Genomic DNA, 23,638 nt, shown 5'->3' with positions numbered 1-23,638 from the left:
AACCATTTCTTCTCTGTTCTTTGGATATGAGTAATTCTGATGTGTCAGATGGTCTCAGTGCTTGTTCCATTCCAGGAATCGGGCCTTCTTTAGGATGGAGGCGGGGTGTCATTTAGAAAAGAGCTTCTCAAACCTAAATGTGCACCTGAGCACCTGGTGTAATGCAGACTCTGACTTGGAAAGTCTGGGGTAGGTCTGGATGTTGCTGGTCCGTCCACACAGAAAATGTTTCCCACGCCCCTACAGGGCATCTAACACTTTTGTGTTGAAAGGATAGCGTCATGAAAGCTCTGGTTGAGATGAATTTTCCCTTAGTCATCTGCATTGGGAGATCATTGAAGCTGACACACATTACACTTGGGAAATATTTTCGTAGTGAATTTATTAACTCTTTACTGAAGGCCCACTGTGTGCTGAAGATGGGACAGAGGCACACCAACCTACCAGGGCTCATAACTTAGAAGGACATGATGGCAATGCTGAGGACATCAGCAGGATACAAAATTAACACCCAGAAATCGATGGCTTTTTTTATACACCAATAATGAACTCACAGAAAGAGAAACTAAAAAAAAAAAAAAAAAAATCTAATTTATCAGGGCCTTCCAAGGGATGCACCTGGGCCAAATCTGGAAGCTAATAGTTTCAGTGCAAAGAGGAAGGGTGTTGCACACGAGGGAGCAGATGTCAGCAAGGTGGGCATTCCGTCATATGGCCCAGGTATGGAGAGAAGACGGCCATTGGGGACGAGATCATGGAGGGGAGGCCTCCTGTGTTACCCCAAGGGCAGTGGGGAGCCCAAAGCTTTCATGCCTAAGCATGGTGAGGGGCTACTGGAATGCAGAAATCCGGGCAGGGAGACCAGCTGAAAAGGATGATTGCTCCTGAGTGCACTTTTAGTAGGAGCACTTCTAAAGTCCCATATTTTTCCAAAACCAATTCAAAGTGCTGCTCAGCAAAGGAGGCTAATTTCATGAGACTCTGTAGACAAGGAGATAGGTCGGCAGTCAGGCATGTCTGAGGTAGAAAAGACCCCTGCTAAGCCTTGTCAAGTGTATTTCCCAGTCCCCTCTACAGCTGTCCACCTGTCCACCTCCCAGCCAAGGAGAAAAAGCCCAGGCCCTCGGGGTCAGACGGCTGCACCCTGCCCTTTCCAAAAGTCAGACCAATTATTGATCAAGTGCACTGAAGAGCTGGCTGGGGTTTTACTAGAGGAAAGGCATTGATTTTGAGTCATAGGGTGATAAGCCCAGGAAGGTGCCCAGCTTTGCTCAGAGGAACAATTGAGCAGGGATCGGAGGTGCACCTGTGTCCATCAGGTTTCATGATGATGTTACCCTTCTGCAGGTGGATGCGTGGGGACTTGGCCAGAAAGACAGAGGAGAGAACCCCCAGTTCTCTCCTTCACTGTCCTGCCGGGTATCCAAGATCCCACCATTAGGGTACCAACATTTTGTTCTAGAGCAGTGGTTCTCAACCTTCTGGCCCTTTAAATACAGTTCCTCATGTTGTGACCCAACCATAAAATTATTTTCGTTGCTACTTCATAACTGTAATGTTGCGACCCCTTTGGCAGTTGAACGACCCTTTCACAGGGGTCGCCTAAGACCATCCTGCATATCAGATATTTACATTACGATTCATAACAGTAGCAACATTACAGTTATGAAGTAGCAACGAAAATAATTTTATGGTTGGGTCACAACATGAGGAACTGTATTTAAAGGGCCAGAAGGTTGAGAACCACTGTAGAAGATGATTTCCAACTAATATGCAAATGCCGCCGGCAGGAGCCACTATTAAGCCAAGGGCCTGCAAAGGAAAATCACAAGTCAAATCTAGTTGACCACCTGTTTTTGTACAACTGTGAGCTAAAAAAAAAAAAATACTTTTTACAGTTTAAGTGGTTTTAAAAAATCAAAAGAAGAATCATATTTTGTGGCACATGAATATTATATGAAATTCAAATGTTAGTGCCCATAAATAAAGTTTTATTGGCACACAGCCATGCTCATTTATTTACATACTAGAGGCCCAGTGCATGAATTCATGCACAGGTGGGGTCCCTCAGCCTGGCCGGTGATCAAAGCCTATTGGTGGGGCGGGGGAAGGGACCCCAGGAGGTTGGCTGTGGAAGCACAGTGACCACCAGGGGACAGCTCCTGCATTGAGCAGACACACACACACACACACACACACACACACACTGAAATCCATAGAATTGGGTATGGCTGTGTGGTTTGACCATCAGGTCCTTGGTTTTGGAGCTTAAGACTGGGACTAAAAGGAGACAGTGGGCTGGGTAGAAAGAGCACAGTCCAGGGCCTGGGACCCAGGCCTCAGTCCCAGCTCAGCTCTGCCCCAGTCTGCAACCTTGGGAAAGTCTCTCCAGACAGGTCCAGCTTCCCCAGCAGAAAACGGGACAATGCGGGCTTCTTGTGAGGACAAGATGAAAAGCTGCGAGCAGCTCTTTTTAGTTCCCTTGATTTTGATGCTTAAAGTCACAATGGAGAAGTTTTCCTGAAAACAAAACACTGAGGCCTGAATTCCACTAACTCCACAGTGACCCAGGCAGGTGGTCTGGGTTTGCTCAGATCTGCCAGGCGAGCCCCGTGTTCCTGGCTGCGGCCTCGTGGGGCCCTCCTCCGTGAAGTACGGCCTGTTTGGCATCACTAACATCCCCGATCATTAAGGGGAAAAAACAGCCTGTGTGCACGATGCTGATTTACCTACTTGGCGGCGACTCAATGTGCTTAAAGAGCTGCTGGATAAAAGCGCCCAAGCTCCAGCCTGCTTCCACCTGCCCCCGTGGCTCCGGTGTGAGCCCTGGGCTCAGATCATCTCAACCCTGAGGAGGATGTGTGGGTGGACTGCTCACCCCAAACGGTACTCAAGCACAGCGTAGTCACCACTGACAGTTTTCACTGTTTGCCAGGCCCCGTCTGAGGGTGTTGTATGCACGCTCTCGTTTACTGTTCACCACACCTGAAAGTGGTTATTTCCCCACTTTGCAGATGAGAACACTGAGGTTAAGACTCTTGCCACACAGCTGGTAATATGCAGGGGCAGCAGCAACCCCACTCTTGTCCGTCTGCAGACATGGAGCTCCTGCCCTTTCACCTGCAATGCATCTCAAGGCAAAGGAGGACACACACCGGCCATCTTTTGAGACCATTGGAGGAAAGCCATTTTGAGGAAAATTCTTCGGTTAGAATCCTTCCCTCGTGTTATGAAGAAAATGTGTCACTGCACAGCAGGGCAGCCTCGAGAGAGAGGTGTGGTTGGGGGTGTCACTCTGCCCCACAAGCCACAACTGGGACCAGCTTTCATTCAGGATAGAATAGCCATCCCTCGGGCTTCTTCCCTCTTTGGGGACCAGGAAGGGGTTGGGGCTTGCTTATGGACACACATGGCGAGAGGTAGAACCACAGCTGGTATCAGGTCTGCTGACTCAGAACCCCACTCTCTACCCTACCTCTCTGTGGACCTGGGTCTGCCCCTGAGCCTCATGTGGTCAGCCTACTGCCTCTTCCACTGACAGTTCTTGCAAATATTTGCAGCCAGGTAGAGTTTATCCCTGCAGGGAGTCAGCAAAGGATAGGGCTTCAGAGGGCTTGCTCTAAAGCCGGAAAGATCAGGGTTCAAACTCAGGTTCCATCATGCAAGGAATAGCTCAGTGCTGCCAGTGAGGGAACTGAAGGAGAAGAAGTTGAAGATACTAAAGTCAGTTTAGGAGTCAGGCCAGCCTTTCAGTGCCATGTGCTGGCTGCGTGCCTTTGAGCAGGTTGGACTTCTCAGCCTCAGTTGTCTCCTTAGTGAAATGGCCCTCCTACCACCTCTTTCCTCAGGCAAATTGATAACACGTGTAAGAGGCCCAGCGAAGCGTCCTTAAATGGAGGTTTTCTCCCTGCTCTCTGCATGACTGGGTGGTGTCAGCTTAGAAACCAATATCACCACCTGCACACCCCAGACACGGGTTCTAGTGATGAATGTGACCCACAGCAGGCCACCCAGCTCTCCTTGCTGCACTCGCCCTCAGTTAAAGTGGGCAGGACACTACCTCCGTCTCCCCACATGGATCTCCACAACACTTCTCTCTCCAAATGGCTCCTGGTGGGTAGAAGGACAGACTGGACAGTGATGAGGCAGCTCAGGTCTGCCAGGGAGCCCTGGATTCCCAAGGTTGAGTGTATTACGAGCCGTAAAATGCCAGTACAGGGGCTTGGAGCATTGATCCCACTCTAACGACTGGGCCGGATAGCTGTGCTCACGGCTCAGCAGAGAGGCTCTCAAAGCTGCATTCAATTCAAGGAACTTACCTCTGCAGTTCATCTGTGCCAGGTGGAAAGGAGTCCCGGATGAGGGCAAGCAGGTGAACCACTCATTCCAGGACCGGAAGTCAGGGCAGTGACCAGGCAGGCAACCCAGGAGCTGCAAGAGCAGAGAGCAGGGGCGCCTGACCCTGTAGAAAACTTTCCCAAAGGGTGTGGCACTGAAGCTGAGATCTGAGGGCGTCAGTGCACTGCACCAGGTGCACTGAGGGGTGCGGAGGAGGCCACAATGGGAAAGGGCAGGGAGAAATATCCACGGGAGAGCGGCACCTTCCAGGAATCGGTGTGTGTCCCTTGATCAGAGGTAAATGGACTTAACGTTTGTCTTTTGTCTCCTTGTCTGTTTTTATGACTGATGTGGTGAGATTTCCAGTGCAGACAGTGCATGAAGTAGACAGAACTTTCCAGAGAGATTCTGTAGGGCTGTGGGCATAACAACCTGGCTTCACCAAAGGTGGCAAGGCGGGCCTGAGTGGGTGGGGGGTGGCCTTCTGCCTGCCTCTCCATGGAGCCCAGCCAGCCTGAGGCCCGACTGCCTTCAGACAAATACCTTCTCCCAATGTGGGGTCCTTGGCTGGGAGACTGGTGTCCGCTGGTCAGGCCAGACAGAGCAAGGCTTTGCCCTGGATGCAGCAGGCGTGAGCAAGCGGGCTCCAGCAGAGGTGAAGGCTCAGGGAGGCCTATGGGGCCAGCAGCTGCCCAATCTCACTGTAGGCAAATGCAGGGCACCTGTCTGGGGCCCCTGGAAGCTAGTACACTGAGAGAGGACTCACTTCTTTACTTTTTTATTAATTTATTTTCCAATTACAGTTAACATACAATATTATATTAGTTCCAGGTGTACAACATAGTGATTAGACACTTATATAACTTAAAAAGTGGTCACCCCTACAAGTCTAGTACCCATCCAACACCACACATAGTAATTACAGTTTATTGACTATATTTCCTATGCTATACTTTACATTTTCATGATTGTTTTTAAAACTGACATTTGTACTTCTTAATCCCTTTCACCTGTAACACCCATTCCTCCAAACCCCCTCCCATCTGGCGACCATTAACTTGTTCTTTGTATCAGTGAATTTGTTTGTTTTATTTCTTCATCTGTGTTTTAGCTTTCCCATATGGTATTTGTCATATGGTCTTCATTTGTCTTCCTCTGTCTGACTTATTTCATTTAACCTAATAACCTCTGGGTTTATCCATGTTGTTGCAAATGGTAAGATTTCATTCATTTTTATGGCTGAGTAATATGCCATTGTATGTGTGTACAGCATCTTCTTTGTCCATTCGTCTATCCATGTACACTTAGGTGGCTTTCATATCTTGACATTGTAAGTAAAGATGCAATGAACATAGCCGTGCATATATCTTTTCAAATTAGTGTTTTGGATTTCTTTGGATAAATACCTAGTATTTATCCAAATGCTGGGTCATATGATAGTTCTATTTTTAATTTTTTGAGGAACCTCCATACTGTTTTCCACAGTGGCTGGGCCATTTGCAATTCCACCAACAGTGTGTGAGGGTTCCCTTTTCTCCACTTCCTTTCCAACACTGTTGTTGATTTTTTGATGATAACCATTCCGATGGGTGTGAGGTAAGACCTCATTGTGGCTTTAATTTGCATTTCCCTGATGATTAGTGACAATGAGCATCTTTTTATAAGTCTATTGGCCATTTACATGTCCTCTTTGGAAAATGTCTATTCCTGCTCATTTTTTCTTCTGTTCGTTTGTTGGTTAGGTGTTGAGTTGTATGAGTTTTTTATATATTTTGGATTTTAACCCATTTATCAGATATATCACTGACAAATATCTTCTCCCAATTAGTAGGTTGTCTTTTTTGTGTGTGTTTATGGTTTCCTTTGCTGTGCAAAAACTTTTTAATTTGATGTAGTTCCATTTGTTTATTTTTGTCTTTAACTTCCCTTGCCTGAGGAGACATATCCCCCCAAAATATTGCTAAGAGCTATGTCAAATACTGCCTAGGAATTTTGTGGTTTCAGGTCTTACATTTAAAGCTTTAATCCAGTTAAATTTATTTTTGTTTGGTGTAAGAAAGTGATTTAGTTTCATTTTCTTGCATGTATCTGTCCAGTTTTCCCAACACCATTTACTGAAGAGACTGTTTTTATTTACCCCATTGTATAATCTTTCCTCCTTTGTCATTGATTAATTTACCATACAGGCATGGGTTTATTTCTGAGCTTTCTATTTTGTTCATTGATCTGTGTCAGTTTTTATGGCAGTCCCATGCTGTTTTGATTACTATGGCTTTGTAATATAGTTTGATATTAGGTAGTGTGACACCTTCAACTTTGTCTTCTTTCTCAAGATTGCTTTGGTGATTCTGGATCCTTTGTGGTTCCATATAAATTTTAGGGTTATTTGTTCTAGTTCTTTGAAAAATGCTATTGCCATTTGATAGGGATTGCATTGAATCTGTAGATTGCTTTGGGTAATATTGACGATGGACATTTAATTATGTTAATTACTCTTATCCATAAGCACAATATAGCCTTCCATTTGTGTCTTCACTTTTTCTTCTTCAATATCTTATAGTTTTCCAAGTGCAGGTCTTTTACCTCCTTGGTAAAATTTATTTCTAAGTATGTTATTCTTTTTGATGCATTGTAAATGGTATTGCTTTCTTTTTCATTATTCATTAGTTCAATATTGTTACATAAAAATGCAACTGATTTCTGAATATTAATTTTGTATCTTGCTTCTTTACTAAATTCTTTTATTAGTTATAATCATTTTTTGGTGGTATCTTTAGGGTTCTCTCTATATAGTATCATGTAATCTGTAAATAATGGCAGTTTTATTTCTTTTTTTCCAAGTTGGATGCCATTTATTTATTTATTTATTTATTGGTCTGATTCCTGTGGCTAGGACTTTTAATAGTATGTTGAGTAAAAGTGATGAAAGTGGACATCTTGTCTTGTTCCTGATCTTACAGAAAACGTTTTCAGCTTTTCAACTTTGAGTATGATGTTAGCTATAGGTATGTCTTATATGACTTTTATTATATGAAGATATGTTTCCTCTATCCACACTTCACTGAAAGTTTTTATAGTGAATGGCTGTTGGATTTTGTCAAATGTTTATTCTATATCTATTGATAAGATATATGATTTTTATCCTTCATGTTGTTTATGTGGTATACCATGTTAATTGATTTGTGGATATTAAACCAACTTTGCATCCCAGGAATAAATCCCACTTGATTATGATGTATGATTTTTTTTAATATATTGCTGAATTTGGTTTGCAAATATCTTGTCAAGGATTTTCGCCTCTATGTTCTTCAGGAATATTGGCCTATAAATTTTTTCTTTTATGTTTTTGTCTGATTTAGGTATCAAGGTAATGCTGGCCTCATAAAATTAATTTGGGAGCCTTTTCTTGAGAGGGCTCATTTCTGATAACCTGGTTGAGTCAGGTCGGTATTTAGCGTAAATGTGACTTCATTTGCAGCCACAGTTTAAGACAAGTTGGTTGTTTGGTTTCAGTAATGAGGCTTTATCACCTAGATAATGGTCCTTCTATTTTTATTTTTTATTTTTTTTAAAAAGGTAAGCTTTGCAATCATGTACAACTGATCTACAGATTAATGAGATTTACATTTCTGGAATATGGAAAGTATACATAAACCATTTTTACAAAAAGACTGAAAATGTGTGCATGAAAAACTATACTCTTGCATTGTAAATGCTTTTCAAAGCCATAAAAGTAAAGATTCTTGAAGAATAGCTACTTTATCTTTCGCTAATCACACATTTGTCCCAAGATAAGAAAATTGCCTGGAAAATGCTCATGTTTATTGGACATAGGAGAGAAGAGCTTCTATAAATCCAAGAGAAAGTACCCTGGCTGGTTGAGTTAATGATTTCCCCTTTGGGGAAATTATCTTTCAGAAGGCCTGCTCTTAAATTCGCCTGGTTTCTGTACCTCTCAGCATCATTTCTGCCAGATATGCTTCGGTTTGGGTACTGAAAAGTACGTGAACTGAGGGGATTAAAGAGGATGAAAGGGTTGGGGAGAAAGCAGCAGCCAAGCTTTGGGCAAGGGTCCTGGTTTCTGAACACCATAGGGTTCACTTCAGTGGCAGCATTGGCTGCGCCCAACTGCCCAGGAGAGAGCTTGAAGCTAGGGTAAAAGGGGAGGCCACAGTAATGATACCTAACACTAGAGGCTTACAGGGGAGCTGAGGCACTCATACAGGCATCAGAGAACCCTGAAGAAGAAATGACCCCTTCACAACACGTGGACAGCCAGGATTGGGATGCAGTGTCTAACCATGGGGGCAGGACAGAACTTGGATCTCTGGGGCCCTAGAGAAGCGGCGTGCAGCCCTTAAACATAGCCCCGTAGACTGGCAGTAACACCTTCAATTCCGAGGGGCAGGACTGAGCAGGAAATTTCACAAGAAATGCAACAAGAAGCAGGTCCAGCCAGAGCAGGGTGCCAGGGGAGTTCCCTGAGCCCCAGAGTCTGCACACAGCACCTTTCACGAAGCACCCTTGTCATTCATCCCCCAGGCATTTAGTGAGAACCCACTATATTCCTGGAATTGTACCAGGCAGTGGACATGTAAAACCAACTAAAACAGACACAGTCCCTGTGCTTGCGGGACGTCTGATGGGCGCAGGAAGTGGGTGGGTGGAGAGTTGCGGACAGACAAACAAGTACAGAAATGAATGAATTGTTGGAAGCCAGCATGGTGCCATGAATGACGGGAGAGGATGCTCTGAGAAGGCGGGAGCACTAAGGGACCTAGACGGACTCAAAGTCAGCACTCAGTTTTATGTGTATGATGAGCAGAAATCCCCTCTGTGTGTGCGGCACAGAGCACAGCCCAGGAGAGAGGAACTGAACTCAGGAGCGGGTCCTGAAGGGAGCGCCCCACCTGTCTCACCTTGGGCATGTTGCATAACCTTTCATGCTTGGAGCCCCAGAGCTTCATGGTGGTCAGGTCGGGAGAGGTGGCCCCACAAGCTGAGCCCCTTTCTCCCCTCCATGATCCCTAGAGGGAACTTTTCCTCCCGTTCAAGGAGGAACAGCCACAGGAGGAACTAGCGGTGACTGAGCCCACCTTGTGGGCTGAGACAGCCACGGTTTGCTGTACATTAGATGAGCACAAGGGTTTTGTGCAATCAACTCCAGTGCTGCTCCTGTAAACTTCCCGACCTGCCTCTCTGAGGATAGGGAGAGCAGTAGGGGGGAGGGGAGGGCATCTGGCTTCGGACCAGTCTCTGTTACAATCCTGGTTGGAATGGTTGGCATCTTGACCTCCCTGCAGGAAGGGCGGGGCCTGAGCACAGCCTTGAGGCTTAACCTCTGTGCACAAGAACATCTGTCCCTCCTCCTTCACTGTTGTAGTTAATTAGGATAGCTCCTTTCAATGGGAATTCAAAGGTAGTGAAATGCTCTTGTGAAAACAAAATATAGTCAATGGAAAAGGGTCAGGAATAAAGGAAGAGAAGGTTCCTTACATTTGTACATTGAGTTCAGAGAGTTGGTGTTTTGGTTCTCTTTAAATTGTGCCCGTGTGTAATTGTTTGTAATTGGAGGAGACAAAACCACATGGTTTACTCCTCAAAAATAATGTGCTTATAATGTGTTGGGCCCAGGGCTAAGTGGCTTGCGTTTTTTATCTGACATAAACCCTATCCGCAGCTCTGAAATAGGCGACAATATCACCAGTGTCTGCATGAGTAAACTCGGATGGAGAAGAAAATGACTGGCCCAAAGTACCTGGTAGCAAGTAGCATCACTGGATTCACAGCTGGGTCTGACGCATAGCCTGAGTTCCTCCCTTTAGGGTAGTTACTTAATATCCCCATTCTGCAGATATAGAAACTGAGGCTCAGAGAGGTTATGCAACATGCCCAAGTTACTCAGCGGGAAGGGCAGGACCAGCTACTTATGAGTCTCAATGCAAAATGAAAGTGGGGGGTTCCTTGTTTTAAAATTATTAAGAATTTTAAGGCAGTGACAGCAGAGCATAGACCAACCATGGGGTCCTTCTGAGCATGAAGCTAGTCTTGGATCCAGGACTGGATGCCCAGCCTCTGAATCTTCACCTCCTCCTACCTCCTTCCAGCTGAAAGTCCCACCTCACAGTTGCAGACAGCGGTTTTGAAAATGTGAAGAGAAAAATCTGGAATAATGTAAGAATGGTATAAAAATGATCATAGTAGTAGTAACAACAGGCCTCTGTTCCTGGTGCTTTGCATATTTTTTCTCCGATTCCCAAAGCAACAGTGCAAGGTAGATTTGTATTCTGCAGATGAGAAAATAAGACCAGAGAGGTCTGGTGATTTACTCAAGGCCACACAACCAAGAAGAAGGAGAGCCAGGGTTCAAACCTGAGTCTGTTCAGCTGCAGACTTAACACTCCTCAATGTAATTAAATTGAAGCTAATTCCCCATGGTGTGGCCCTGTCAGCGGGGACCCTCTGCCTGGATGGCTCAGGAGGTGGCTCTCAGGAGTGTTCTGATGTTCTGCAAATGAATACCAGGCCTACCCCAGCTGCCAAGTGACCTTTCCAAAGCACAGTCTGGAGGCTTCATGCTCTCATTAAACCCCCATTTATGGGTCTTCCCTGGCCCTAAGATGAAATCCAAACCTCTTAGCTAGCATCCTGCACCTGACCTCTGCTTACCTCTCCAGCCCATCTCTGCTTCCTCAGGCACCTACAGTTCAGAGGCACTGGATGGCCAGTGGAGATAAGAGTGCTTACTGCTGAGCAAAGGTAGCTCCATAGCTTCCCCCTATAGGAGAGGAAGTCTCTTGATACCCAAGGCAAAGTCACAAATCTCTTGGAGAAAGTCTTGAAGGATGCCAGGTGGTTGATGCCTGCAGAGATTGGTTAGACTGTCAGCTGCCTGAACAATCGGTATTCAGGGAGGCCCCCTTCCCATCCCTCCTACTCCCCAGCCTCCAACGTCCAGCCACTCACCTTGTAGGAATCCAACAATTTCCTAAAATCCTGATTCTTCTTCAGCTGCTGAAAGCTGAGATCAGGAAGAGCTGGAGGCCCCAGAATGGGCACAGTTAGGGAAAGAAGCAATGTTTAGACACACTTGTGTTTCTCTTTCATGCAGAATTGGAACAATGGGCCTGAATGTCTTGGATTACAACAGCCCCCAAAGCCTATGCCTTCCAGAAGTCTCAGATTAGTTTATTTCCACCTCCAGGCATATATATGAGAATTCCAAGTGGTTAACATTCTCCTAATAAGAAAACATGTTCCCCAAATTTAATGGGAATTATAATAAAATCACCATGTTTCTAAATCTGTAATCCACAGAGAATGATTTTAATTCCTGAAGGCATTCCACTGTTAGCTTTTTCAGGAACACTTACAGTGTGATTGAACCTGATTATTAAAACAATAGGTGGTCTGCTTCCTTTCTCTTCACTGAAGAAAAAAAAATTGAACCACAATTGGTAAACTAGTCTCTAGGCCCTTTATAAACTGAAAAGATTTTGTTTCCAAGCAGGACAGCTTAGAGAAGTATGGGGAGCTTGTGAACCAAGGAATGGAATGTTCCTATTATGAAACTTCAAGAGGAGGACCTCTGTGTTGGACTCTTAGCTTTAAGTGCTCACAACAAGCCTACAAGGAGGTGTAATCATCTCACATCTACAGATGAGGCAGTGGAGGCCTAGAGATGACAACTGCTTTGCAATGGTCACATGACCTGCATTTGGGGGAGTTGAGACTCGAGGCCAGTTATCTCCAGCATTCAGTGTCAGAGCAGCCACAGGGCCCACACAAAATGCTCTCAGGATCAAGCAGTGATGAAACAGGCAGCCCTTCTTGATTCCTTGCTAACCTCAGAGATTATCACCTTTTTCATTTTTATATCAGTATAAATTGAATGTTCAAAAAATGAACGTGTAAAAATTGCCATTGTTCTCAATTCTGGAAAATCCTCAGAATTATGGAGGAGTTATTTTAAAAGAGTTGTGTGGCCTTGGGCAAAGTCATGTCAACTTTCAGCCATGGTTTTGATATCTGTGCAATTAAGATAACACCCACTCACTGGTTGCTGGGCGGATTAAATGAAAAAATAGATGTAAAAGAGCTTAGCACCTTGTCAGTGCTTAATAATTGTAGGTCCTCTTATTTCCTGCAATAAATATTATTGAATAAACTAGAGGCCCAATGCACAAAGATTCATGCAAGAATAGGCCTTCCTTCCTTCCCCTGGCTGCCAGCACTGCCTTCGATCCAGCCCGGAGCTGCCGTCCGCCTTCGCTCACTGCCCAGAGGCCTGGAGCGGCTGGGTCAGGGTGGGGCAGAACACCTACGTTGTTGCCATGGCGACGATGCAAGCATCCAGGCTACTGCCATCTTTGTCGATTTGCATATCCCCTCTTTATTGGCTGTGTTCGCCACCATCTTGGTCGTGAAGTGATGGTCAATTTGCATATTCTGTCTCTATTAGAGAGGATGGTATTTGCACAATAATATAGCTATTGGATATGTCCCTTGAGTTTGGTGCTGAAACAACTCTGTATCCAATCCCCCCCACAACCTGGGTGGTAGGTACTACTTTTACAGAAGAGGAAACTGAGGCTCAAGGAGGTTACACAGGAAGTGGGATGACTGAGATTTGAACCCACACACACTGAAGTCAGAGGGCACATTTTAGCTATCGAGCTATCCTACCCTCCAGGAAATAAGCATGGATAGACATTTCATGTGGCCAAGGCTGACCTTGATGACTTGCTTTTGCTCTTTTAACCCCCATCCAACTCCTTCTTGGGAAATGAATGATGTTTGTGTGAGTTCCCCACTCTCTTAAGGATACTATACTCAGAAAGCTTCATCAATTGCTTGCAATTTTGCCTGCTCCTCATAAACCCTCAAAAGCAAGCCACATGAGGTCACCAGAGCAAGTGGCAGATGTGATGCTCTGCAGTGCCCACAGAATAAAGAGGATATCAAGGTTTCCTGGTCTTCTCCAACAGAAGAGGCTTCCAGAAGGAGGCACTGTGGGACACCTCTGACACATGGTGTAGGTCTCACACCAAGGCCTGTGCACAGAAACACTTTCTCCATTTTTTTATCTGCTCCTCTAAAGGAAGGGAGGACCCAAGGAAAGAGGAGGGAGGGAGGGAAGTTTATTGTCACATCTTGTTATTAGGAAGCAAATTCTTCCACATCAATTCTGAACCAATTGCTCTGCTGAGAACAAAGAGAACCAAGCATGCCATGGCTGCCGTGGGATGGCTGGCTCCATAGGACTGAGGGCAGGGGCTGCGCACAGGCCATGGGTTCTGTCTGTGGTTCAAGAAGGGCTGTCATGGCAACGGTTAGTGTCAGGTGTCTGGGGCTCCCCAGATTCATGTGGCTAATATTTCCTGTGTTCTGAGCTAGGTGTGGAAGCATAGAAAATAAACATCACAAAGCCTGACTTTAAAGAGTTCCCAGTTACTGGAGAGGCAAGCACACAATGGATATCCTATAGGATCCATTAACACTTTCTGCCACTATCTAGGGAGCATCTATTCTGTGCCGGGTACTGTGCACCATGACAGGGATTCAGAATGACCATGAAGCTTGGAGTCTAATGTCATAGTCTACTGTTGAGGATGCTGAGAGAGCACAGGGGAGAGTTTCTACCCAGACGTGGAAAAATCCTGATACGTTGTGTGGAGATGCCAGGACAGAAGAGGGTAGAAAGGAAGCTCCGTGCAGAAGGAAGAGCATGATCAAATGCACGATGGCATGAAACATTTTATACATAGGACACTACAAGGCTGGGTGTGTGTGTGTCCATCCTTCAGTGGTTGGTCCTTAAGATTGAACTTGGAGCCCCTGGAGCACGGGCTATAGCAGCTCCATAGGAAGGTGATGGGCCAGTCCAGGCACAGCTCCTGGAGGCTATGAGGAAAACCATGTAACTGGGTATGTCCTCTTTTACATGTAGTCATCCTCATCCAAATGTCCTCCCTTGGCAAGTTCCCTGGAGATGAATCTCACGCCCCTGGTGTACAATCTCTGCTCATGGCGTGCTCTCATAAACCCTTTAAAGAGCAGCTTGTTCAATTGGGGGTGGGGTGAGGGGGGAGGGGAACATCTGTAATACCTTCAATGATATACATTTTTTAAATTTTTTAAATTTATTTTATTGATTTTTTACAGAGAGGAAGGGAGAGGGATAGAGAGTTAGAAACATCGATGAGAGAGAAACATCGATCAGCTGCCTCCTGCACACCTCTTACTGGGGATGTGCCTGCAACCAAAGTTCATGCCCTTGCCTGGAATCGAACCTAGGACCTTTTAAGTCTTCGGGCCGACGCTCTATCCACTGAGCCAAACTGGTTAGGGCAAGATACATTTTTTAAAAAAGAAAAATAGCGCAGCTGGTTAATGTGGGGGTTCAGTTATTGAGCATGTGGCGAGGTTGCCATGCAGGGAGATATGCTCCCCCACCCATCCCCCACATGGACCAAACATCTCCTTTCTTCTCTCAAACATCAGTCAGGGCCCTCCTGCAGGCCAGGCTCACATTGTCATACTTGGTCATCACTCAACTCTGTAGGGTCAACGCAGTGGCCCCTATTTTATCAATGAGGTGCCTGGGGCTGGGAGATGTTCACTAACCTGCCCAAGGTCTTTCTGTCCTGATAGAGTCAAGCTGAGATCATAGCTGCGTCAGCTTCACACATGCTTCTCTGAGGCTCTCTACACATGCATCCTTGGCATTCAGGCCTCAGCTCAGACGGGAACTCTCTCGATCTAAAGAGGCCCCCTCTGCCACCGCTTTTCCTTTCATAGCACTAATCCTCTCTGCTAGGACAGCCCCAGCTTCTTCATCATCTGCCTCTCTCCCCCAACTCCATGAGGCCAGGACCTCTCTGGACTCCTGTACTGCTCTATCCGTGATGCTCCAAGCAGAGCCTGGGACTTGGAAACCCCCAACCAATGGTTGCTTTGTGAACAAAGCCATCTGGCTGGCCCCTAAGCCCGGCCCTCTCCACTCTACTGGTGTTGCTCATACTGGTGGCCAGTGGCCCACTGGGAGCTTGTGAGGAGCCCCCTGGTGACTGAAGACTGACTTTCTGAGTCAAGGACTTTATGGGCTTCTCATGGGTCAGGGCAAGCAATTGCATAGATTTTCATTTCTACTTCAATAAAAGGACTGTCCAGCAACATTCTATGTGACAAACATTTGAGATTCATAAATGAATAGATTTCATAAGTGATGTTTCTGGATGATTCAGACTCACTCTTCTTTCTACCCTCGAGTCAGCTTTAGGGTCGCACCGACCTCTCGGACGCGCATCCTTGCAGAGCGTAGGATGCTCGCTGTTGTCAGCAAGCACTGGTACCGGTCGCTGTGAGTGTTGCTCTGCATGGGCTCTGACTTTCAGTCGCTGGTATTGCTGTTTCAGTCAGCTCATGTGTTCACTCACTCTTAGTGTTTATGTTGGTTGATTGCTGTGTTTCGTGTGGTGCCACCTTAATTGTGATTTTATTCCTCTCTAACGCTTTCTGGTCCCCAAATTATGTTTTCCACCAAAAAAACAGTGAGGACCATCAGGCCTATGAAAGTGGGTCACAGTCCCAAGTGTTTGGGAAAGAATCCTTGCACCCCACCTCAGGACCTCGCGTGATTCGTGAACCACCATTTTTTGTTTGTTTATGACAAGACATGTGCGTTCCTAAAAATCGACACACTAGGGAAATGAGGAATATGGGTGAGGGGCACAACCCTCAAAAACATCATCAGTGACGCATAACAAGGAGTGAGAGGAAAAACATTAGCACGATTTTACTTGGATGGCTTCATGGCTAAGAAACATAGGTGCTACAGTAAATACGGCACTTTGCCTGGAAGAGGCCTGGCCTTTGCTCGTGGAGGTGGCCATAGGAAGGGTTGCGGCTTGTGCGGTACTGTGAACGGGTGGGAGGAGGGTGGTCTGAACGGGATGGAAAGTTGTAGCCACAGGTGCAGTGGGTCCAGCTCCTAACAAGGTGAACCGAGGAGCTGGTAGATGTTGGAGGTGTGCACGTGTTGTACATTGCTGAATGGTCACTTCAGCTGGGCAGTCTCCTGCAGTCGCCCAGTATGTCTCAGCAAGGCAATTTTGCTTAAACAAATGGGAAATTCCTGTCATCGAATGATTCCCTCATATGTGAGTTGTGTTGGAACAAATTCACGTATTGAAAACAAGTGTCCTAGCGGAACTGGCTGTACCCGATTGACTTTCCTCCTCCCCTTGTTTATTCAGACTGGACCAAGAGGATCGAGTACCAGCCTGGCTCGGGGAGCGTGCCCCTGTTCCCCAGCATCCACCTGGAGACGTGCGATGGAGCCGTGTCCTCCATCCAGATCACCACGGAGCTGCAGACCAACTACATTGGGAAGGGATGTGACCGGGAGACCTACTCGGAGAAATCCCTTCAGAAACTATGTGGTAGGTTTTCCCCTGTGGGGGTTTTCTTTAAGTAATTGCTTTTAAATGATATATACAAAGCATATCTGATTATACTATGAGAGTGTCAGCCCTTCCCACCTCGTTGTGACTCCTGGATGAATATTAAGTTTATTTCGTGTGGTTAAAGGGTCAGAAGGCACAGCTTTTGGCATCAGACACACCTGATCTGACCCCGCCATTTACCCATTGTGTGGGAAGGGAGGCGACAAACAGAGATTAATGGCACAATGTGTTTAAGAGCACTTAGCGCAGGGCCTGAAGAGAAATACGGGTTTCCTCTCGCTGTTGGTTTATAGAGGCACCTGACAATATGAAGGGTGCTGTCAGTTACCTGGGGAGGGAGTGGGCTCCTCTCCCCTGGACCAGCTACATAATTTGTAGGGCCCAGTGCAAATGAAAATGAGGGACTCTTATGCAAAAAATCCTGAAGAATTTTAATAATAAAATCACAAAGCATTCAACCAAGCTGGGGTCTCTGTGGGGCTACTCAGGTCGCATGCTGGTAAAGCCCGGCCTGGCTGCCCACATCAGAGAAGAAGGGCTTGGGTGGGGAAGGGGTGGGCAAAGTGAAGGTGTCCAAGTGTGGGGGAGGGGCCTGCCTCTGTGAGCGGGGAGATGGCGCCACAGGAAGGAGCAGGCTGGGAACTAGGACAAGGGCTGAGAGCGGTGGCGGGGGGCACGGGGACACTTAGCTTTATTGAGCCCCTACTTAATGCAGCCTGCCAGACTCTTCACATGCATCACTGTATTTACTTCTCTCGTCCTCACTGTGAGAAGGATGTTATTCACCAACTTTAAAGATGGAACATGTGAGGCCCAGAGAGGAAACATGACTTGTTCAAGGTCACACAGATAGAAAGTGACAGAGCCAGAATGCGAAGGTGGGCCTCTCAGAAGGAAAGTCTCTTTAGCTCGGAATCCGAGATGCTAGGCCAGGCCTTGGGAGCTAGGATGGGAACCCGTCCAGTCAGCCTGTGGAATGAGAGGATGCTCGTTATGGTGGGAATGGTCCCGAAGACATGGTGAATGAGATTGTTGATGTGTTGATGGGCTTCATTCATCCCCACCCGAATATGTGTTATTCTTTGTTCTCTTCAAAAATACTCAGGAAGTCACTTTGACTCTGCAGCAGTGCTATAGGGAGCTTAGTCTTGCACCAGGCCTGTATTTGGGGGCAACTACATTTCCACAAAGGGAATGGGGGCTCCTGAGCACAGTCTAGCCTGCCATCCCCTCCTGGGGGTCCCTCCACTACTGCCTTTGGAGCATTTCCCCCCATCAACGTTATTTTACACACACACACACACACACACCACCACCACCACCACCACCACCACCACACCACACCCCACACCCCCGCCATCAAAATGCTGGTTGCCCAAAGAGCCAAGTGAAACGTTTGGAACTGAATGTGAAATAAACCCTGCTTGGGTATCACTGTGTTTCATTTCCTATGTCACCAGGCCGGCAAGGAAGGCCTGTGGGAACACAGACTTCTCCAGAATGATGTAGCTGAGCAGGGACATCACCACACCGCCCACATCCCAAACAGCCCTTGCGAAATGGATTTAAGGGGCCCGCAATATTCCGAAAACTGCCTCCAGTCCTCTCCCGCACTCTGCGGACAGAGAAGCCACCCCGGGGGACATCTTACTTTGAATGAATATCCCATTTCGCTCCCTGTGCACCTAAATGATCACCCAAATTATGAGTCCACGCGACCCCGCGCCACCCTGTGGGTTACAGCCATTTCCTAAGCTCCTCCAGGTTGCAAGGCGATGATGGAATCAGCTTGTTAAAGACCAGGTGGGCCCAAGGGCACACACTTGTGATTTGATTTTGAATGTTGCTGGGAGAGATGAGGAGATAGGGAGAGTGAGAAGGATTTTCTGTGGGAAGAAACTTTAGCACAAAATTGCATCTGGTGTTAACACAGCTCACTCCTCTGGGCTGCCAGCTCGCCTTGCAGGAGGGCAGGTTAATTCGGTCAAGAAAGCAGTTTCCCTAAGGTGCGTGCAAGATTATCTGGTGCTCAGAGAGAGTCTTTGTTGAGAGGTCTTTTTGGTGACCTTCCCGATAGTGCCACCCTCTGCACTGATGGGAGCTCTGAGTAGTCTGATGGGCAGGGCCAGACCAGCCGCCCTATTCCGAGTCTGGGTCTTGAATTCTGCTGAGGTGGAGCTCAGGGAAAAGGGCAGAGGCAAATGAGGGGGACTCAGATGCCCATCTAGTGCGAGAATCTCCTTCAGAACGAGGCAGCTCATCAGGCCCCGTGGTTTCTGCCAGCAAGGGAGACGCAGGCTGATGGCTCCTCAAACGGAGCCTGGGTTGTCATCTCTGACCCCTGCGGGACCCCGAGGTGCTGGAGATAAGCCTCTGTGTGCCTTCGGTACATGGTAGGCAAGTTTCTCGCGGGGTCTCTCAACCAGGGAACTGCCATGACACCGTAAGCCTCAGCATTCACGCATTTTTTTATTCTGCAAATCTTTATTTGGGTGGAAATGGGGAGACCAATTAGGATGTTATTGCCACAGTCTGAGAAAGAGATAACAAGCTCTGAACCCGGGCAGTGGCAGTCTGGATGAATTTAAGACAGAGTTAGGAGGCCAAATCGGCAAGATTTAATGATTCATTGGCTGTCACGAGTGAGAAAGAAGGCATCTAAGATGACTCCTGGACAAGCATCTAGCTAGATGAGGGTGCCTCCCATGAGAGCTAGGAGCCCAGGGCAAGAGCAGGGTTAGGGGGCAATGGTGGCAGTCACCTGTGGAACCTCCAGGTGTGGTGCCTCCCTCTAGCCTTACCCTCGACCCTCCTGAAGACCTGCCTCCACCTGCCCATCCATCCTCACGGCCCATTTCCCCCTGATGTTCTGCCTCTCTTGGCCAGCATGGCTCCTTTATCCCCGCGCCTGGCTTGTTCCCACCCGTAAGGCTCATTCATGTTTCCTTCTGCTAGGATGCTCTCCCTCCTCCTTCATCATTCTAAACCCTTCCCTTTAGTCAATATTCTCTGCCCTCTGTGCTCACTGCGTGGCCGCCCTGGGGTCCTGCCCTTGTGCCTTTGAATCCCCGCATCTCTTCTATGATGCTGAGGCTGTGTAGGGACCTGGGCAGAGGTGACTCCTCAGAGGAACGCGGATGTCTGGTCATTGCCCACCTGCTTCCTCCACCTGCAGCATCGGCTCCGTGAGGAGCAGTGATAGCATCCTGGTTAGGGGGAGTCAGACAATAACTGCACAAAGCCTGCTGTCAGGAGGTAGCTGGCAGGTGCAGCAGCACTTGAAATGGCCTCTCTGGTTTTTTGCTTGTTTTCATTTATCTTTATTGTTGAAAGTATTACATATGTCCCCTTTTTTCTCATTGACCCCTTCTAGCCCAAACCCACCCCCCACCGCGGCCTTCACCACCCTATTGTCGCGTCCGTGGGTTATACATAGTGCATATAAGTACTTTGGTTGATCTCTTCCCACCCACCACCCACCCCTGCCTTCCCTCTGAGATGCCGCAGTCTTTGTTCCCAGTGAAATGCTGGACGCTGGACGGCAGGCGTATTGCTGCCTGAGGTTTATACACTGAGACTCTTCCACTCCGCCTTGAAGTAAAAATAATCAGGGCCCCGAACCCGTGTCCCCTTCATCTTGTGGGGCTGGACGTAGCCCCTACTGCCCTTGCTTTGCAAAGAGCCAGGCTTCTTGGAGAAGTTGGGCAAACTGCATGCCATTTCCTCTTAATTCCGAGATTTAAGATGAAGGTCTCTGCCGTCTCAGCACCTGACTTTCCAGAGGTGAAGTGTCACAGAGCTGCCTTGAGTAGGAAATGCGTGGGGAAACCTTTCGGAAGACCTCTTGGCCAAATTAGATTTGACATTAACAAGGGCCCAGGAAAAGGCCTGTTTCAATGACCTTCAGTCACTGCATATTACAGTAAACAGAAAAGTAGTTTGTGACGCACATGCCTTCAGAGCCCCGAGGCCAGGGGCTGCTCCTCCTCGGGATCACAGGAGTGCTGGCAGCGGTGGCACCTCCCGCACCCGTCACCCCCTCAGCTCTTTTGTACGTGGAGGCGTGAACTGCGAGGACAGGTCTTGTTGAAGGAAAGGCCACAGGATAAGAGCTATTAAATTAAACGATGGATCTTTCAGAGCAGCTCAGGTCACTGGACATTACGTTGTTCTCAGAATTCACACACTTGTGAGCCAGGAGACTTTCATAGGGGATCCATTCATTCATTTAAGTATTTGTTAATTCAACAAATACCTATGGAGTGTCCACATGCTGTAAGGTAAGAAGACCACTTAATTCAGGCTCCTGGGGAAGACAGACAGGCCGAAAACTACATGTGGCAGCATAATAGCTGCCCTCACCGAGAATCACCGACAGAGGTTTTATACCCTCAGAATGGCCCCACTGCAGGGAGCTGGAGTCTCCAGTGCACCCCTAAAGAGCTGGGGCTCCCAAGGGACAGAGTTGGTCCCCTAGTCATAGCCAGTGCTTCCATTCCCAGAGAGCTGAAGTGGGCCTCTTACTTTAAGGAAAACTTGTGCACACCCTTTGGGAATGTGATTAAATCATTAGTCATACAGCAGCCAAAAGCTGCACACACTGACTCACAGATCGCGACAGTGAGCAGTGAGTTCCTCTCCAGATATGCCTATTTCTTTGAGGTTTTTCAGGCAGCTACCATACAATACAGCATGCCCCCTGTCCTGGGGAGAAGCTTTTTGCCTACAGTGACCTTGCCCAGGCTGGTAGCAACTGGTTATCTGTGGTCCTGCTCCAGGAACCTGACTGACCGCTCACCCAAAGCCCGGCTCACTTCACCTAAAGATCCTAGTTTCTGATTCCAAAGCCCTGGAGGAACCCCTCTTGTCCAGGATTCCAGAGGTAGAATGATAGTGTGATTGTAGGAACCATAGGGTGTGAGCTCCTGAGAGGACACCAGAAAGTTGTCCGTGTCCACACTGAAGGTATGCAGATGGAGAAATGGGAATTCTAGCTGCTGAGGTCACTTAAGTGGATTATCAGTCAGGTAGCAGGGTGTGCTATAGTAGCAGAGGACCCCCAAATCTCATTGGCTTAAAATAACCAAGGTTTACTTATTGTTTCTACCCCATGTTTTTCTTGGGCTGACTGTGACTCTGTTCCATGCTAGCTTCCCACTGGGATCAGGCTAAAGGAACAGCCTTTCCTAGAGCATGGTGGCTCTCATGGCACATGGAAGAGACACATGGTGAACCATGGCCTGGCTCTCAGAGCATCTTCCCTGATATGGTACATGTCACTTGCACTCACATTTCATTGGTCAGAGCAGGTCACATGGCCAAGTGATATCAGTGGGTCAGAGAAGCATGTTGAGAGCTGGATGCACTCTCCCACCATGCAGTCGTAATAGGGCGTGTGTCAAGAGAGCCTCCCCGCTTCCCCTGAGACTCTCTGTCACTGGACTGCTCTACCCACCAAAAATAAAAGACTCTCTACTGCATCCCTAAAGGTAGGGCCCATTTCTGTCTACTTTATTGCTGCGTTCTCACTGCAGTACCTGGCATAACTTAGACATTACACAAACAGTTATTGAAATAATGTGGAGATGATATTGCCATTTGTGAGAGCGAGGCCTCTGTCCTTGATCACAGTGGTTCTTCTCCCCTGAGACCTTCCCGCTCATCCTCATCCTTTCCCGTGCTGTGGTGGACCATGAGGAGGCATATCCATCACCACTGCCACAGTCCCAGCTGGAGGTGCTAAGGATTCTCTGCCCTCACCAAGACCTTCCAGAGCAGAATGCAAACCTTTCAGTTAAGTCCAGACAGTGACAACTGCCCCCAGGCTCATTTTGGTTCTCACATCCCAGTGTACCCTGGAATCTGCCTCATTCACACCGGCTCTATCTACTTGCTGGCTCAGAGAAGCTGCCCCACCCTGAGAGGGCTCGGGGACCTGGGATCAGACCTCACCTCTGATTCCCAGCCCTCCCCGGCCTCACCACCACTGCAGCTGCTGTGCCCAAGACCAGTGTGGCCTCTCAGGTGAGTCCCAGGGACTTTGGAAGAGTCCCAAGGACCACCTGAAATACACCCAAATGTGCAGACGATGCCATACCATCTTTGCAAGTGATGCATCTGTTTGCCCACTGCTCTCCACAGAATCCCTCGGGGAGATGAGAGAGAGAGAGAGAAAAAAAAAACAACAACTTTGGGAGAAGGCAAATCTCTATTTGTTTAATTGCATGGAGAAAAGAAATACAAGATGTTGAGTTTGCAGGAATCTGCACCATCTGCTTAAATGCAGCCTGATGCTTCCTTCCCTGTAGGCAACATCTGCGGATGAGGCAGGGTGGTCTGCTGCTCCCCGCCCCAGGGAAGACGAAGGAGCTCTGCATGGATGGCCTTGCAGGTCACATGCTGTCTTCAACGTGCCCTTCTGTAGACAGTGGCCTGTATAGGGAGCCGGGTCCCAGGCAGGACACTCTACTGTGTGGTAGAAAAAGCATTAGCTAGGTGTCTGAGGGCTGGGCCTGCCTCTAGCCTGCTGTGTGGCTGTATGAGCTTGGTCGTTTTCTCTCCCTGGGCCTCAGTTTCCATGTTTGTAGAATGGGCAGGAGGTTCTAAGGTTCCTCTCCAGGTTCAGTGACATGATGCGTGGAGAGGTCTAAGAGGAGAGGAAAGAACTGGAAAGTCCTGGTGACGGGTCCACTCCCTAGCTGGTTGTGATCCTGGGCTTGCTGAGCTTCAGGGTTCTTATCTGCAAACTGGAATCAATGGTATTAACTGCATAGCTGAGTAACTAAGAAAAAGCACTGAAACACTTAATTCTGGTCTGGCACTCAGTGCCCCCA

The 23,638-nt window shown here is 47.5% G+C and overlaps 1 protein-coding gene across 1 annotated transcript in view; it reads left to right on the top strand.

Moving 5' to 3' along the window:
• Positions 1 to 23,638, top strand: part of CLSTN2 (calsyntenin 2) — a 558,247-nt gene that overhangs the window by 448,952 nt on the left and 85,657 nt on the right. Inside the window, exon 6 of the mRNA XM_036332393.1 lies at positions 16,596 to 16,781. Within this exon, the coding sequence (XP_036188286.1) occupies positions 16,596 to 16,781 (186 nt within the window). The remainder of the gene's footprint in view (positions 1 to 16,595; positions 16,782 to 23,638) is intronic.

This window comes from Myotis myotis, unplaced genomic scaffold (assembly GCF_014108235.1).
Source record: "Myotis myotis isolate mMyoMyo1 unplaced genomic scaffold, mMyoMyo1.p scaffold_m19_p_13, whole genome shotgun sequence".
Classification (NCBI taxonomy): Eukaryota; Metazoa; Chordata; class Mammalia; order Chiroptera; family Vespertilionidae; genus Myotis; species Myotis myotis.
Note: the sequence above shows the minus strand (reverse complement) of the source record. Positions and strands in the feature narration are given on the sequence as shown.